Genomic DNA, 17,217 nt, shown 5'->3' with positions numbered 1-17,217 from the left:
AATACCATCTCTGCTACTTACAAGCCAGGTGTCCTTGGACAAGTGACTTCATCTCTGTGCTAATAATCATTACCTTCCATTGGAGTTAAGAAGGTTAAAATAGATAATACTGTTAAAGTGTTTAGTGCTTAAAGTGTTGGTGCCTAGTAAGCATGCAATAAATGTTAGCTGCTCTGATTGTGGTTAATAAGAACAATGTTCCATCTTCCTAGGGGGAGGTTCCGGGTCCAGCTCCGTGAGCAGGGGTGAGATGAGCCTGGCTGAGGTTCAGTGCCACCTCGACAAGGAGGGGGCCTCCAATCTAGTCATCGACCTCATAATGAATGCATCCAGTGACCGAGTGTTCCATGAGAGCATTCTCCTGGCCATCGCTCTTCTGGAAGGAGGCAACACCACCATACAGGTAGGAAGGTAGCTTGGCTGCTGGTGTGGCATTCCTGCTGAGCAGGAGGAGACTCTGTTCTGGGAGCCAGATACCTGGCTGTGCCAAGACTCCTGTATGAGGGACAGCACATTCTTAGAAGACAAAATTTTGTTGTTCTAAAAAACAAATTCTGTTGATATCTTGCTGTGGTCATTCAGTCATAATTCAGACTTGGTTCCAAGACATGAGTTACGTTTGTAAATTGATAAAATGCTAAGGATGTGCAAAGAAAATTGGTATAGGATCTGGGGCATAGTAGTTACTCCATATAACTTTGTTCAGTGAATGATTGAATGAAGTATATTTACAGTTTTTATCTGAGATCATAGAGGATCCCATCACAAGATGACCTGAAAGGAGTTTGGACTGTGTGTACTATTTAGGTTTAACTTTTATATCTACAGACACTGCAGGGCTATTGATGACTATAAATTTCTCTGCCTTTTAACTGAAAAGTTCAAGAAACCCAAACCAATTTGAACTAATAGAGAAAAGCCAGGCTAGGTTAGCCAAAGGTGAATAGATGATTTTTTATTAGCTGGGTATGATATATATTTAAAAATATTAAAAACTAGAATTCTTGGGAGAAATCCTTAAAGAAGCAATTTTAATGAATTTTAATAATATATATACATAACATAATTTTCATGTGGAAATGGCAGTTAAAATGATTCCTTTAAATCTTTTTAATACCCCCTTCTTCATGTACTCCTCCTCCTTTGTTGACTCTTTGAACAAGGGTTTACTTAGCTGTGTGTGTGTATGTGTGTGTTTGTGGTTCTCTCTGGTCCTCAAGAAGTTTTACATATAAAAAAAAGCTGTACTCCGTTTTAGTTTTTTCCCTTCGTTGATTTAAACAATGAGCCTATATTAACGGAAAACATGCAAGCACATGTATTTTGATAACAGCTTTATTGAGATATAATTCACATACCATAAAATTCACCCTTATGTATGTATTTGACTTGACGTTATATTTTTGACCTTTAATTTAAATTCAGAGTCTGGATTAATAAAGTCTTGGTTCTTTATGCAGTTTAGAAAAAAAAAAAAAGGGTGTTTCTTGTTGAGGGTAGGTGGGCCCTGTGCCGGGACACCTGGATTTCAGCCCCTACTCATTCTTCCAACCAGGCACCCTCTGCCTTGAACAACCTGCACAGCTGACTGCAGTTGCCCTATCTTTCGCCCTCCAATCCCTACTTGCCCCGGTACACCCTTTTGAAGTTCATTATTATGCACTGCACTAAGTTGAGATTTGAGCCAATGGCAGAGTCTACTACATGCCTGAGTTGTCACATGGGCACCTGAGTTGTCACATGTTGGGATTGCTGTTTGATTTTGTCCCACGTGAGTCTGGCAGTGAGCATGGGTGGATTCTGCAGTCTTTCTCATTGTTAGGATTTGCCCACCCCCTGCTGTGGCTGTGGTGTTGGGGTGAGTGTGTTGGAATGGAAGCAGTGCTGAAACGCTCCTTGTCTTTGAACCTTGTGACTTCCAGTGACTAGATCAGTTGAACTAAACACTTATTGAGCACTTTAATGTGTACACAGTGCTTTACTAGGGACTACAGGACAATGGTTTCCAGACACTGGGGCCAGTCTGTCTATAAGAATTTTCTCCAGGCATAGCCAAGTGTGGAAAACGAGGGCAATGTAGTAAGTTTTTTGTAAACCAAATGTATCAGTTTGAGGGACCATCTCACCAATTTATTCTGAGATTATATCCTGTCCTCTTTTTTTTAACCCTAATGTCTTTCTTTAATGAAATGGTGTTAATAGTGGATGACAGTTTTGGGTTTTTTTCCCTCTATTGGCCAAATAAGAAGTTGGAAATCCTAGGTTATTCCTTTCCCGCCCCCAAAATTTTTTAAAGCTTTATTAATTTGAGAAATCCTAGAATCTGAGAAGCTCAGTCTTGAAGAAATTGAAAATCTAGCAAGGATATAAGAATGTATATATGTGCACATAGGAAGTTATGTCTCAAGAGTAATGTGTAGTGCCATCCAAGAGGTAGGAACAAAACTGTGGACCCTCCCAGGGAGAAGTAACACCATCTGTTTGAGGAGTTGGTGAAAGGTGTTTTAATGAGGTGGGCTTTGAAGGATGGATATGGGTCTGAATGGTGGAAATTGGGCATGGAGCTGGGGCATGGGAAGGTTCGGTCATGCTTCATGGAAGAGAAAGTCCAGAGGCACAAGAGCAGCAGGTGTGCTGGCAAAACAGGGTGTGGGTCCTTCAGACTGAGCAGCGCTGGGGCAGGGAGGTGAAAGGGGACTGGAATGGGTGTTGGGGTTTGTGTACAGTAGCATGGAAGCCCTCCAAGAGGCCTTGAACCTGTGATTTAGGACTATAAATCTGTCAGTGTAGAACAGATATATTGAGGAAAGCAGGGTCCAGAAGGAGGCAGTGCAATAATCAAAAAGTTAATCAGCAGTAATTTAGGAGAGCGCTAACGAGGGCCTGAACTCAAAACGAGTCATAACTTGGGAGAGGATATTTTCTAGGAGGGGCACAAGGGAGCCCTTTGGCCTGCTGGAGATGTTCTATATCTTCGTGTAGGTGGTGGTTACGTGGGTATATACCTATTTCAAACTCAGCCATACAGTTAAAATTGGTGTGCTTTACTGTACATAAGTTATACCTCAATAAAAAAGAAAAAAGGGAGAGAAAAAGAGATCCTGAACATGGTGGGGAAGGGGGCGAGGGACAGGATATCATGAATGGAGACTCGCCAACACTCCCTGCTCAAGGCCAGTGCCTTGGATCCATTGATAGTAAATGTTGGCCAAAATGGCAGCTGATTGAATGTGGGAGACGAGAAGGTCAGAGGTCCAGTTGGCTCTTGAGACTTTAAAGAGTCTGGATGACTAGACACATGAAGACACCATTAATTAAAGAACAATGAAGCATGGAGAGGGCTCGTGGGGGCCGAGGACCGCCGGCGCTGAGGCTGGCTGGCAAGATAAAGTCTGAGGTTCTGGCGAGATGCCGTGTTGTTCACAGTGTACCCCTGATGGTGATGGCAAGGCACACAGAAGCTGTTTTTCCTTCAAGTTCTTTATCTTGTAATTATGAATATTAGTTTCATGTTTTCACACATTTATTACTCAATATGCTCAGGCTCCAGATGAAATGCCACGATGGAGTTCCAGTGGTTCAGCCTCTCAGGGAGTGGAACTGTTTTCTCTTGAGGGAGCGGGTGAGCTCATGAGTGGGTGTGCCTGGATGTGGTGGCCTGTGGACCCCCTGCCCGGATGAGAGGACGCAGCACTAAGGGTGCTCTCTCTCTCCCCTCCTCTCCTTCCTCCTCTTCGTCCTCCTCCTGTGATGTCAGGGGTTGGAGGGGAGAATCTAACCCGCTGCCTCATTAGAGACCTGTGGTTCCAGGAAAATTTATTCTAGCCTAGAGTTGATTTGTGAGATCCCCTTGGCCCCGAGCTTCTCTTTCTCTGGAGAAAATGATGTGGAACTCGGGTTGTCTGGGGCCAGTTAAGGACAAACACCCTGAAGCCCCAGGGAGAGTGATTCAAAGTTTCATCTTGCTTTAGAGAAGTCGATTCAAAGTAGTAAATGACCAGCTGGGAAGTTAATTTAAGTTGGGTAAAGACTGCAGTTAGGGCTATTAATGATTGCTGAAATGCTGTGATCTATTAAAGGCAGGGTAGGTTCCAGCTGGAACTCACTGCCCCTTATCACTTCCTGTTCAATGTGATGTGTTACCGTCTCAGGAAGGGAAATTGGTCTGTGGTCAGGTGGGCTTCCCCAGATTCACGTTTCTCAGTGACAGGTGGTAGAAAGGGCAATCGCCGGGGAGCGTGCAGGGCTACACTGTTCCAGAACTGTATGTTGTCTGTCCAAGAAAAGGGCTGCAGATGGCCCTTGTGTTTATTAGCACCTCCTCGCAGGATTTGGAACATGTTTCACGTGGAGAGGAGGGGGAATGAGACCTGCTTTCCAGTCTGGTTGTGTGTGGGATTAGGGAAGTTATTTCTGAGTTTCTGTTCCTGTGTCTAAGTGTGAGACATAAGTGTGGACTCCTGGGTTCCTTGCAGCTTTGAATCAGGACTTCTCAGCAATTATTAGATATTTTCCCAGGAATTCTTAGAACCCAGTAGCGATGGCTGGCTGGTTCTATTTCTGAAGTCTTCTCTGGCTTGTGAAAATAATTATTTAAAGTATAGTGATTGGACAAACTATGGTACATCCATACGACAGAATACTACTCAGCAATACAGAGGAATGAACTATTGATTAATGCAATAACTTAGATGCATCTCAAAGGCATTATGCTGAGTGAAAGAAGCCAATCTCAAAGGGTGACACACTGTATGGTTCTATTTATATGACATTCTCAGAAGGACAAGACTATAGTGATGGAGAACAGATCTACGTTTGCCACAGTAGGAGTGAGGGGAGAGTTTGACTATAAAGGAATAGCACAAAGGAGTTTTTTGGGTGATGACACGGTTGTGTGTCCTGCTTTTGGTGGTGGCCACACAAATCTATACATGTATGAAAATCTGTAGAACTGTACACCAAAAAAGTCTATTTTACTGTATGATCATTTAAAAAATTAAAGTAAAAAATGGGCTGGCCCGGTGATATAGTGGTTGTTTGCACACTCTGCTTTGGTGGCCCGGGGTTCACAGGTTTGAATCCCAGGGGCGGACCTGCGCACCACTTATCAAGCCATGCTGTAGCAGGCATCCCACACATAGAGTAGAGGAAGATGGGCACAGATGTTAGCCCAGGGCCAATCTTCCTCAGCAAAAAGAGGAGGATTGGCAACAGATGTTAGCTCAGGGCTAATCTTCCTCACACACAAAAAAAATTAAAGTAAAAACCATAATGATGATGATGATAGCCAACATTTATTAAGTGCTTACTGTGGGCCAGGAGCTATGCTTAAGTGTTTTTCATGTATCATCTCATTTAATCCTCACAATCTCCCTGTGAGCTAGGTGCTATGATTATCCCTTTTTATAGATGAGGGAACTAAAACACAAAATAGTTAAGGAACTTGCCCCAAATCATTCAAGCAGTAAGTAGCAGAGCCAAGATTTGAACCAAGGCAGCTTGGCTCCCCAAACTCCTTCTTGCCTGTAATGGTTTCATTCTTCAGGATAGTAAAGACCTGAGGAAGAAGGCAGGAGCTTTACAAAAGAAGATGACTTTCTCCTCCTTACAAGGTAAACTCCTTGTTATCACCAAAGACAGAGGTGGAAGTGGGCCAGGGATGGGTTCAAGGCTGCAGAACACAGTAGAGAAGACAAATGGGGCTAGTATCCAAATTCTCTTGAATTGGTCATTGACTGTTTATGAAGTCCTTTCACTCAAGCTATCTCATTGAGTCCCCAGTTGCCCTGTGAGGTATGCTAGGCATGTATTATCCCCATCGCAGAGATGAGGAAACAGAAGCTCAATGAGAGTATGACTCACTCAGAGCTACAGAGCTAGACAAAACCTGGTAAATATCATGTGCCTCCTGTTCCCTCCCCCATTTTATCATCGAGTAACCGATGTAACCAGCTCAGAACTTAATGGCTCAAAAGCAGTGGCCATTCTGACACTTGTCACAATTCTGTGAGCTTGGGTTCAGCTGGGTGGTTCTTCTGCTACCTGTGATTGTGGATGGGGCTACAGTCATCAGGGGATTGATTGGGCTGGAACAGACAAGATGACCACTTGTATGGCTATGGCTCTTGGTGCTGGCTCTCAGCTGGGAGCTCAGCTGGGGCTATCACCTGGATCAGCTTGGTTCTCCTCTGTGTGGCCTTTCTATGTGGTTTGGCCTTCTTAGAACCTGGCAGCTGGGTTCTAAGAAATAGTGTTTCGTGAAGTGGGAAGTGGAAGCTACCAGTTCTTTTAAGGCCTGGGCTTGGAATTCCTAGCACGTCACCTCTGCCACATTCTCTTGGTCGAAGCCAGTCATGAGGCCAGCCCAGTTTCAGCGAGAGGGGAGAAAAGCTCCACCTCTTGTTGCTAGGGGGCCATGTGTGTAAAAAGAGAGAGGGAATTTGGGGGGACCACCTTTGAAGACTGGCTCCCCCTCCCCCGTTATAATTGGTCGAGCACCTACCATGGGCCAGTCAAGCCTCTGAGTTGGGTGCTACAGCTCGGTTCTCCCTGGAAGTTCAATCCCATTTTTGCGGAAGTGTTGACTCATGTCCTTCCCCTTTTGGCTGGTGTGTGAAAATTCAGTCTTGTCCTGAGGATAAGGTCACTGGGGTCCTTAGTTCTCCAGAAGTTGCCCAGACATTGGAGGATTCAGTTTATAGGAATCCAAAACTAAGGACATACAGTGCTTGTTAGGAACCCTCATGGAAAGGATTATCTGTCACATTATTATCTTCTTATCCATCACATCATCACCTAAAGCTCTGAAGTGCCTGGAGGCCCACTTTAGGATGTTTCCCGGGCTGGCCTAATAAACTCCAAGGGACGGTGTCCCCAAGTCTTCCAGCATCTTTGGATGGTAGAAACACCTGAGGATGGGTATTGCCTCCAAAACTGCTCCTACCTGGATACCATCAGAGCAGCTCAGACTTCATAGTGAACCCTCTGCTTATAGGAACAAGGAGATAGTACCACTACTCTTGGGTTCCCCGGGAGTGGTGACACATTGTTGAGCCATGGAATCAAGCTTCTGTTTAAGAGTAACTCCTGCTTTCTTTCTCCCGACTCTGGTGCCAACCCCTAGAAGAAATCTTTCTTTTCTGCTTGATGTTTTGTAGCAAGTGGGAAACTATAAAATAAGCATTTGCTTATGAATTAATTTTTGGCACACTCAGGGCTCAGCAAGCCTCATGGCACTTGCATATCCGTCCTTCTAGTCGTTGCCAATTTCTGTGTTCCTTCCTCCCGAGATGTTCCCACCAGCACCCGGGGGAGTTCCCTCCGCTTCCTCTTCCCAGCAGGACGACAGAGGCTGTCCTCACCTGAGGAAGAAGAGGTGACGGCTGTATCATTGAACATGCTTAGTGTTTGGTGTTTCTTTTTTTTTAAGCAAATACAGATATTTGGGGATAGATGTGCTGACGTGACCATAGAGAACCTCATATCAAATTAAGGGGACAGATATAAAACAAAAGTTTTTTTTTGGACTAATTGCTTCCGGTTGCAGAAGCACAGTGAATTTTATGTATCAAATAGCTGCCCACGGCTATTCCTATGCCAAGTCTAGACTACAGACACACCCAAAAAGAGTTTTCTTTTCTGCACGTACGCAGCTGGAGTTGGAAAATGTGAGAAGTGCTCTGTCAGGAAACTGGCTTGCAAATTCAGCTAAGAGAGAGCCCTAGTCCGTGGGCCCTTTCCCCCACCACACACTTAATTTTTGAGGTTGGCTTAAGAAATCAGCCCAAGAGCCAATATTAGATATGAAATCTCCCACTTCTCCCAGAAGAAGTCACCACAAGAATGCACTGTGGGAGGAGCACGTTGATTGGCCACCTCTGACCCCAGTTAGCAGAGAGATGAGGGTGGAAACGGCGATTTGATTTGCCTTTGCTGGAAATGGAAGGCGAGTTTGTGAGGAAGATGAGCCTTGGGTTGACAGGGCAGTCACCCTGAGGAAGAGGGCAAGATTGGTGTGTGAGCTAGTTACGTAAAAGGGTGTTGTTTTTGGCAGGGAAGTTAGAAATGACTCACTTCTGAGTGGTGTTTTCTGACCTCAGGTTTTTATCCATGTGGGAAACGAGTGTAGCCAGCAGTAGAGTGAGAAGACTGCTTTCTCCTCTGGGGGGGGAGGGGCTAGGGTGGGGAGGCAGCCGTTGGCATTAAAATAAAAGGAAGACAGGTGGCCTGGCCCCAGCAGGCTCCCCTGGATACCGTGCCGTTCAGCTGAAGCCATGAGAGGACTGAACAGCAAAGCTGCCCCAACGTGGCTCATGGCGGAGGGGTACAGCCTCCTCCTGTTGGCTCTTCTTTGAGAGTTGGTGGCAAAGGGTCTAGGACTTCAGGGAGACCCTTAGATGGGAAGCCTATGGCGTGGGGTGGAGCTTGGCCTCCAGAGTGGAAACACGTCCATTGGAATCCCAGCTCTGCCCCCTGCCAACTGGATGACCTTGGACTTTCTCAGGATGCTTTGAAACTCAGTTTTCTCATCCGTAAAATGAGAGTTAGAAAAACCAAGTCCCTTCCTCCTGGAGTTGTTGAGAGAATAAACAGAGGAACATGGAGGTAAAGTGCTTAGCCCAGTAGACGCTGCAGAAATGTGAGCTGCTGCTGTGAGTGCTAATTTTGTGGAGTGCGGAAGGCCCTGGTTCGAGCCCTGCCTCCGCCACGTCCCACCTCAGTGCTCAGGGCAAAGTCCTTGACCTCCCTTAGCCTGGCTCCTGATAGGAGAGCAGGATAGTGACAATGCACCCCTCACAGGGCTCCTGGGATGGTTAGACAAAGTGATTTACAGAAAGTGCCTCATGCGGTGTTGGGGTCATAGAAAGATCTCAAAATGTGGTGGTGATTATTTTTATTGTTAAAATTTTTATTATTTAAAAACAGCCTTCATTTTATTAAATTTATTTTCTGTCAAAAATCCTACTTCTGATATTTTGCTTTTGTGTAGTGGTTTAACATCCAGTGGGCCTGGGGAGGTGCTCTGTTTTTTGTGGTTTTCACACACAGGTCACATTAAGTCCCCCTGACTGTATATTTGAAAAGATTTTAGAGGTCTAGAAGGTTAGGAGATTTCATGACCTTGGATACAGGTTGGTTAAACTGACAGACATTGTAGGTGAAGCAGAAAGCAAAGGCAATCCAGTCACTCTGTGGTTTTAAGTACTCTCTGACCCAGGTCTTTTTCTTTCCTTTTTTTGGTCCAAATAATTCCTTGGACATATGCACTGTACCCTTCCTCTCCATTCCCAGGAAAGTGGCATGTCATTGAACAAGGGTCTTGTAGGATTATTGATCTAAATCCAAGTTTTAAGGTAGAAACTCAAAATTTAAAAGTAGTTACCGGGCCAGCCCCATGGCTTAGTGGTTAAGTGTGGGGGCTCTGCTACTGGCGGCCCGGGTTCGGATCCCGGGCACGCACCGACGCACAGCTTCTCTGGCCATGCTGAGGCCACGTCCCACATACAGCAACTAGAAGGATGTGCAACTATGACATACAACTATCTACTGGGGCTTTGGGGGGAAAAAAAAAAAGGGAGGAGGATTGGCAATAGATGTTAGCTCAGAGCCGGTCTTCCTCGGCAAAAAGAGGAGGATTAGCACGGATGTTAGCTCAGGGCTGATCTTCCTCACAAAAAAAAAAAAAAGTAGTTACATTCTTGGGGATGTAAGACTTGAATAAACTCTGCTGAAAAGGAGAATGACCACTCCCACAGCTCAGTCTTGGTCGTCCTTGGCACAGCTCTCCAGGTGGTCGTGGGGACTAGATAATACGTGGACCTACTGGCACTCAGTTTTTCAGTTCAGGGCAAGAAATTAGTGCAGGGATTGTCAGCACATTCGTTTGTGGCTCCTTCTCACTTGGGTTATGAAAGGCACAGTCCTGTTGAGGTGGTCCAAGGGGAAAGGGTGCACACTAGCTCATGCTTTTAGAGGAACTGGAGGCCGGCTATTGTTTTTCTTCTTTCTTGAGTAGCAAAGCCAGCAGTTTGGGCAGAGGTGGGCAGTTACATATATCTGCTCTTCTGGCCTTCCATAAGAGGACTGTAGGTATTGGGGGATGGCAGGGAGATCTTTGGAAGCAAAATGTTAATCTCCTGCCTTCCTGTAAAACCTATGAGCAGGAATTAGTTTCTAAGAGGAGATGTCTTCAAAGGAAACCTCGAGTATGTCACAGTCAGAGAAGACTTGAAAATAGTTGCAAATTGAGCCATCATTTCATTTTATCTCATTAAATCCACAAAAAGTGCAGATTTTCCTCCTTTCTTATTCTTCCTTCAGGTCTAGCAAGAGGTCTGTGCCGTTCCTAACTTTCCTTAATGACTTCGGAGTATGAAATGCCTCTTAGAAACTTCCAGGCTGACCAAATTCTCTGCTGGCTTGTGACGTGTTAGTCTAAGGGTTGGCAAACTATAGCCAGCGGGTCAAATCCAGCCAGCTGCCTGCTTTTGTAAATAAAGTTTTATTGGAACACAGCCACGCTTATTCCTTTAGTATTATCTCTGGCTGCTTTCACGCTACAAGGGCAGAGTTGAGAAGTTGCAACAGAGACGGAATGGTCTGCAAAGCCTAGAGTGTTTACCATCTGGCCCTTTACAGAAAACCTTTGCCAGCCCCTGTGTTTGTTGAATCTCTACTGTCTGGATATTAAGCTGCTTAAGGAAAAGAGCCATGTCTTTTCTCCTTTGTTCTGTGCTCTTCTCTCCTTGGTTTGGCAATGATAGATTTTAGGTAAATATTCACCAGGTGACTAATATCCTAAGTCCCAAGATATTTTGGCCACTTAGCTAATAAATGGGAATTCAGGGAAAGAGAGGTCTCTTTCTCTTTCTTTTTTTTTTTGGTAGGGGTGTGGGCACAGGCAAGTAAGATTATTTTTGAGAAGACTCTTCCTTCCTAGCGGTGATCTCTCCTCTTCCTTCACTGTCCCTTCTGGGATGTTTTCCATCATGCCTGTTTGCTACCTGTCAACACAGATTTGGAAGACAGACTAAGGCGACTTGTTCCTGCGAGGATTTGTATATGTGACTCAAGAGTCCAGATAGCTGAGATGGCAGGTTTTTCATCTGTAAACCCTCTCTGACCATCCTACCCTGAGCAACACATTTTAAGTTAGTCACTTCCTTACAACCTAAAGCTGTGCTATTTCTGTGCCTCCGACAAAGGTTTTCCTGGTGGCAAACACAAGAACTCCTCCAGGCATATACAGTAGTCCCCCCTTATCCATGGGGGATACGTTCCAAGACCCCCAGTGGATGCCTGAAACGATGGATAGTAGTACCGAACCCTATGTATACTATGTTTTTTCCTATACATACCTACTTAGGATAAAGTTTAATGCATAAATTAAGCACAGTAGGAGATTAACAACAACAATAAAATAGAACAATTATAACAATATACTGTAATAAAAGTTATGTGGATGTGATCTCTCTCTCTCACTCAAAATATCTTATTGTAAGGTACTCACCCTTCTTTTTGTGATGATGTGAGATGATAAAATGCCTTTGTGGTGAGATGAACTGAGGTGAATGACCTAGGCATTATGATGTAGCTTTAGGCTACTATTGACTTTCTCACGATATGTCCAGAAGGAGGATCATCTGCTTTCAGACAGCCATTGACCACGGGTAATTAAAACTGCGGAAAGCGGAACTGTGGATAAGGGGGATCTACTGTACAGTTAAACTTAAAATATCTGAAATGCTGGAGCCTGGTCTCCAGCCTGTTTGTCTTCGCTTTTTCAAAACTCCCTGGGTGATCTCATCCACTCCCATGGCTTCCAGCTACCATTTATGCCAACAGCTCCCAAAGGTATAGCTCCTGGCTCTACCTCTCTTCTGATGTCTTGATTTCTGTGTAAACCTCTGTGGGGCATCTCCACCTGTGTTAACTCTAAGTTAGCATGACCCCTACCATGCCTATCACCTCCCCTCCTCCACCCCAGTTGCCCTCTTCCATATCTTGTTCAATGGACTCACCACCACCACCCCCTCCCCCACAGCCACCCATGCTAGACACCTTGATGTCATTGGTCTCCCTCTCTTGCTTTTCTTCAGGAACTCATTCAGTGCCCACTCTACCTCCCAGTAGTTTCGTAGTCAGCATTCAGTTAGGACTTGTAATGAGCCAGAAAGTTGGTACCTTAAGGTTAAATGACATACCCAAAGTGGCCCAGCTGGGGATGGAGCAGCTGAGATTTGAAACAAGGCACTCTGACGTCGGAACTCCTGCTCCTGCTCACTGTGCTAGCATCTGCCAACATGGGGCCGTCTGAGTTCTGAGCCTGATTGCCTTTCACCTGGATCACTGAGCTAGCCTCTGAAAGGCCTCCCCACCTCGGCATTTCTCTCTTCCACGCTGCTGCCATTGGTGTTCCCTAAATGGAAGCCTGACCACCTCGTTCCCTGTCTTAACAGCCTTCTGCGGAGGATGGAATCCATTGCCACCCTGATGAAATCCGCTGGCGCCCTGCGTGTTCTGGCCGCGCCTGTGTTCCTACACTCACACGCCCACGCTCATTGTCCTGCAGCTGCGCCTGCTCGTTTGGCAGTCCCTGCCCGTGTACTCAGATGCCTCTGTTCCATGCGGGACGTGCCCTTGTTCCGTTTGCCTGGCACACTCCCCAAGCCCTGTTTGAAATGTCTCCTGCTCTGGAAACTTCCTCTTGATCCCTTGAGGCAGAAGTAGTGGTCTCTGTCTCTGGGCCATTCATGTACTATAGCAATCACCACGCTTCAAATGGAGGTTCATTGTAAGATCCAAGGGGGCAGAGACCAAGTCTGTCTTCACCCCTGAGTTCCCCAGAAAAGTCTCTACGTGTGTTTGATGAAGGGAATTCAATCTGTACGTAATGCATCAGTGTAGAGAATCGTACCTTGTAGAGTTTTTCTGGGAATTAAATGAGATAATATATGGAGAGTACTCAGCTCAGCATGGTGCTTAACATAGTAAATTAGCTCACAGTTACTTTTGGGTTGTATATCTTCCTCTCTCCCCACCTCTACCCACCCACCCACCCATCCACCCAAGAGTGTAATTTCTTCCAGGGTTCGGCCTCTGTCTTACTCCCCAGCACCTGGAGCATGGCAGGTGCTCAGTAAATGTTCACTGAATGAAGCGAAGTCCTCACCCTAGGTGGCCACCATGTTACTTTAGCCTTCTTATCCTTTTCTGAATATGAACATGAGGATGTGAAAATGTGTTGTTAATGGTTGTTAGAATTTTAAAGAAGCACCTTCTTTAGGAGTGGGAGGGAATTAAGTTTATCTGAGCCCAAGGGAAATACATAATGTCATTTTGGAGAAATATCATTGTGATGCCAGAGATACTTGAGGGGTCTTTTTCCTCTTCTTTTCTTCTCAATAGTAATTATAGAGAGTAATAATAATAATGAGTGCCACAATCTGAGTGCTTATGTGCCAGGAAGTAGACTAGATAGATGCCGTCTCTGCCTGATCTCATTTACTCTTCATGGGATCCTGTCTGGGTAGGTACTGCTATGACCCCTTTCTGCTGAGGGGGAAATAGAGGATCTGAGAGGTCAAGTTAATTGCTCAGGGTCACAGAGCCAGCTGCTAGTTGTGTCCGGATTTGTTTCCTGTCAGATCCTGAGTTCTCAGCCTCTCTGCAGTATGTCTCCTTGTATGAGAAGCCTCCAGCAATTTACCTGGCACAGACGTGGCCCACAGCCCCCTCCCTGGGGACTGAGGAAATGGGACACACATGTTCTTCAAGGACCTTGCTTCTGTTTTTCGGGCAACTTACAATTTGCGGCTTCTCTCTTTATTGTTGTGTTGGTTGGTGGGCTCTTTGTTGAGGGTATTCTGCCTTCCAGATACATCAGAAGACAGCTTGTGTGGCTGGTGTCTTTGCTTTGGTTATAATATTGCCCTGTGAATGACAGAAGAGAAAACCATGAAAGACTTCCTTTCAGGCTGGGCATCTCGTTTGCCAAATAAAAGTTACATGTACCATCCATGCGGCTTCACCTCTAGCAAGTTCCAGGTTCCCAGGTCTGTGAAAGTTAATGACAAGGAAACTCTCTTGTACAACTTCCTCTCTGTGGAGATGGAGGGCAGCTCATTTAATTAGGATTCTTATGAAAAGTTAGATTATATTACCAACAATTTTTGCTTTTTACTTACATCTGTAGGAGCATATGTACTTTGGTATAGTGTGAGGCTTATTAGATCTCAGCTTTTGCCATTTTGCACGAAGAAACTTGATGCACCAGATTCTCTCCATATTCGTCTTTGGCTGGTTGAAGAATATTCATGTTTTAGGGAAGGAAAAGGAAAGGACTTCTTGCCTTCATAAAATGCCCATTGTAGGGCAGGCGCTGTGCGTGGTGCCGTTATGTACTTTATCTGAGCTAGGTGGGATAGCCCCAATTACAGATGAGGAAACTGAGTCTGAAGTATCCAGGGGTCTTACCCAAAGTCACCCAGTTAGCAGAGCTGAGATTTGAACCCAGGTCTGTCTTCCTGAAAAATCCCTTGACTTTCTACCATGCTAGACGGCCTTTAATTGCATGGGTCCAATGTCAGGGAGCAATTCAGTGCTTATATCTACTTTGGTGCTATGGATACTGCAGAGCAGTACCTATCTTGTTATTGTTGGGGTGAGGGTCCACAGCACTGGTTGTTTGATCTGAGAAGCAAGTAGTCACAGCTTGATTATCCAATAAATTTTAAAAGTAGGCTTCTGAACCCACACAATGCAAGCAAGTTAGTTTTGTAATAATGTATGAGCTTTTCTTTAGTCTCTCCTGGTGTCCTTTTTATGAGCAGCTTTCTCTGGTCAGAGGTGAACTTGTTCCTGACATAAGAAAGGCTCTTTCTCAGTTATGTTTCTTTGGGTTTTCTGGAATTCAGGTTTGGGGGGAAGAGAGTGACAGTCACAGTGCATTGCAGATGACTGTGCAAACCCCTCTACTATTTCCAATTAGTGGATTCATGTGTGAGTTGTATGCCTGTGTTATATTTACAAGAGGAAGTATCCCGTTTAATTTTATTTTCACACCAAAAGCCCAAGTGTTAAGAGAACATGGTGTTTTAACACTCCCTTGGTTATCAGCTGCACAGCGGAGGTTGTATATTGTCACATACAGTTTTCTGAGTATATTTCTACATTTGTTACCTGGCAACATTGCTGCATCGGGATGTGGAGATGTGTTGGTTCCTACCAGATCCTTACTGTTCATATTGTAGAAGGTAGAGCCTGTTTTCCTTGCAGGAATTTTGAAGAGGAGAAGGCACTGGCTGATGGGGCTTAGTTGAGAGATGGTCTGATGTGCTTCAGTGACTGACCCAGGACCAGGAGTTGGGCAGGGGATGTGGACTCTTGTCTTGCCTGAATTCATGCATTACTGTGTTATTGACCACCTACCAGTTCTGATGAGAAAAGAAATCGCATAGTAGGGATGACAGCCACAGCATCTCTTGCTGTGGTCATCCTCTGTGCTGCTTATAGCTCTGCAGGGTCTTGTGTTTAGCTGATATGATGCATTGAGAACACTGTACACAGAATTGGAATGCATCATGGGGCCTGCATATACTCTCAGACTATTCCAACGCCCCCCACCCCATGCCCTGTGTGATTCACCCCTGACCCTTGAAGACATTTGCATCTTAAAGACATTAGAAACCCTTGCATCATAGGTTTGAAAGTCCTCTCCTTTGTAGCCACACGTTCTGAGACATAAAAAAAAAGCTTACTGAGACCAAGGGCACTGAATTCTCCAGCACCTGTAATGTTTCTTGAAGAATGCTTGAGAGGGAAAAGTTTCCATGGTAACAATTTTTAAAAGAGTTCTGTGGCATCACCAGGCTTGACAAGATATCAGAGTAATGGGGCTCGGCAGTGTATCCTATGAGCGCACACTCCTTTTCAACTCCCTCCTGGTGAAGATGCCAAAGCGAGAGTCTGTTTTCAGAAGCCCCGGCAGGCACTGAGGGGACAGGGGTGGGGTGGTCTAGCCAGCGTGGGCTGATTTCAGGGCACTCCATTTGTGTTTCCCTCCGCGGTTCTCATTTATGTTGGCATCTCTAAGGAGGAGGCCTTTGCAGTCCACTGGACTCTTACTGTCTTGCCTGTTAAGAAAGAAAAAGACAACTGATTATGCCTGGAGGTATTTGGGAACCATTATTTACCTTTAAATATATGTATTTTTAAGTGCTCCAACCTGCTTTAGAAAACCCAAGAAGCCATTTTATTAATGGTTCTTTGCTCTTGGATGTTAATATTACTCCTGACATCATCAGGAAATATTCTAAGAGGAAGCCACAAGATTCCTTAAGATTTTATTTTATAGCAAGTGAATATTTTTTTTATACCTGAGGAAGACTTGACCCTGAGGGTTCCGAACTTGGACAATCATCCCGAGTATCCTTAACTTGGAAATCTATATCCTGCTGTTTAAACTTTAAGATGCTCTCTAACTGGATTAAAGTCCTCAACCAGCGGGCCGAGGAAAATGCTCAGAAAAAACAAGGTCATGCAGCATTTTTTTGGTAAGCACAGGAATCAACAAAGAGATGTTATATAACTTCTATTTATATCTTCCTTGCTCACTATCTGCAGGCAGACAAGAGTCGCTGAGAAGGGATTTAATGAGCTCTCTGGGTTTGCTCACCTTCCTGAGCTGGTAGGAACCAGCTTGTTCTCAAGTGCGTCAGCAAAGAATCTGGCTGTGGGTGGGCGGCCGGGGTAGGTGGACAGACTTGTTGCCATGGTGTTCTTTAATTCCCCTGTCTCTCAGAGATCTCACCCCCCCTCCCTTCCCTGACTCCTTCCTTTCCCTCCTTCTTTTCTGTCTTTCTTTTTTTTTAATCTATAAGCTTTCTTGTTTCTCACACCTACTCATGATTCTTGGAGCTGTCTCTGGAAACAGAGTATTTTTCCTTCCCCCCCAGAGCTCCCCATTGTGTAGCTCGAGGACATCAGAAGAGTGTTTGCTAAGGTGTATTTTTCCCCACCCTCCTCTATCTCTTTTCTCATGATTTTTATTGCCAGCCCCTCCATTATAGGGACCCGTCTCATAAGTCTTTGATCTTACCTGATAGAAACTTACTCATCACTATCGGATTGCCCCAAAACCAGGTGGATTCCATTGCCAGTTGGACAAACAGTCTGTGCCCCAGAGGAGAACGGCTGGTTTGTTTTTTCATTCATCCT

At 45.0% G+C, this 17,217-nt stretch overlaps 1 protein-coding gene across 5 annotated transcripts in view; it reads left to right on the top strand.

Moving 5' to 3' along the window:
* ITPR1 (inositol 1,4,5-trisphosphate receptor type 1) overlaps positions 1-17,217 on the top strand; it is a 317,336-nt gene that overhangs the window by 212,685 nt on the left and 87,434 nt on the right. For all 5 annotated transcript variants that reach the window (XM_058563442.1, XM_058563433.1, XM_058563427.1 and 2 more), the window contains one exon: positions 213-403. In XM_058563442.1, coding sequence (XP_058419425.1) covers positions 213-403 — 191 coding nt within the window. The remainder of the gene's footprint in view (positions 1-212; positions 404-17,217) is intronic.

Source organism: Diceros bicornis, chromosome 2, assembly GCF_020826845.1.
Source record: "Diceros bicornis minor isolate mBicDic1 chromosome 2, mDicBic1.mat.cur, whole genome shotgun sequence".
In the NCBI taxonomy this organism is placed as follows: Eukaryota; Metazoa; Chordata; class Mammalia; order Perissodactyla; family Rhinocerotidae; genus Diceros; species Diceros bicornis.
Note: the sequence above shows the minus strand (reverse complement) of the source record. Positions and strands in the feature narration are given on the sequence as shown.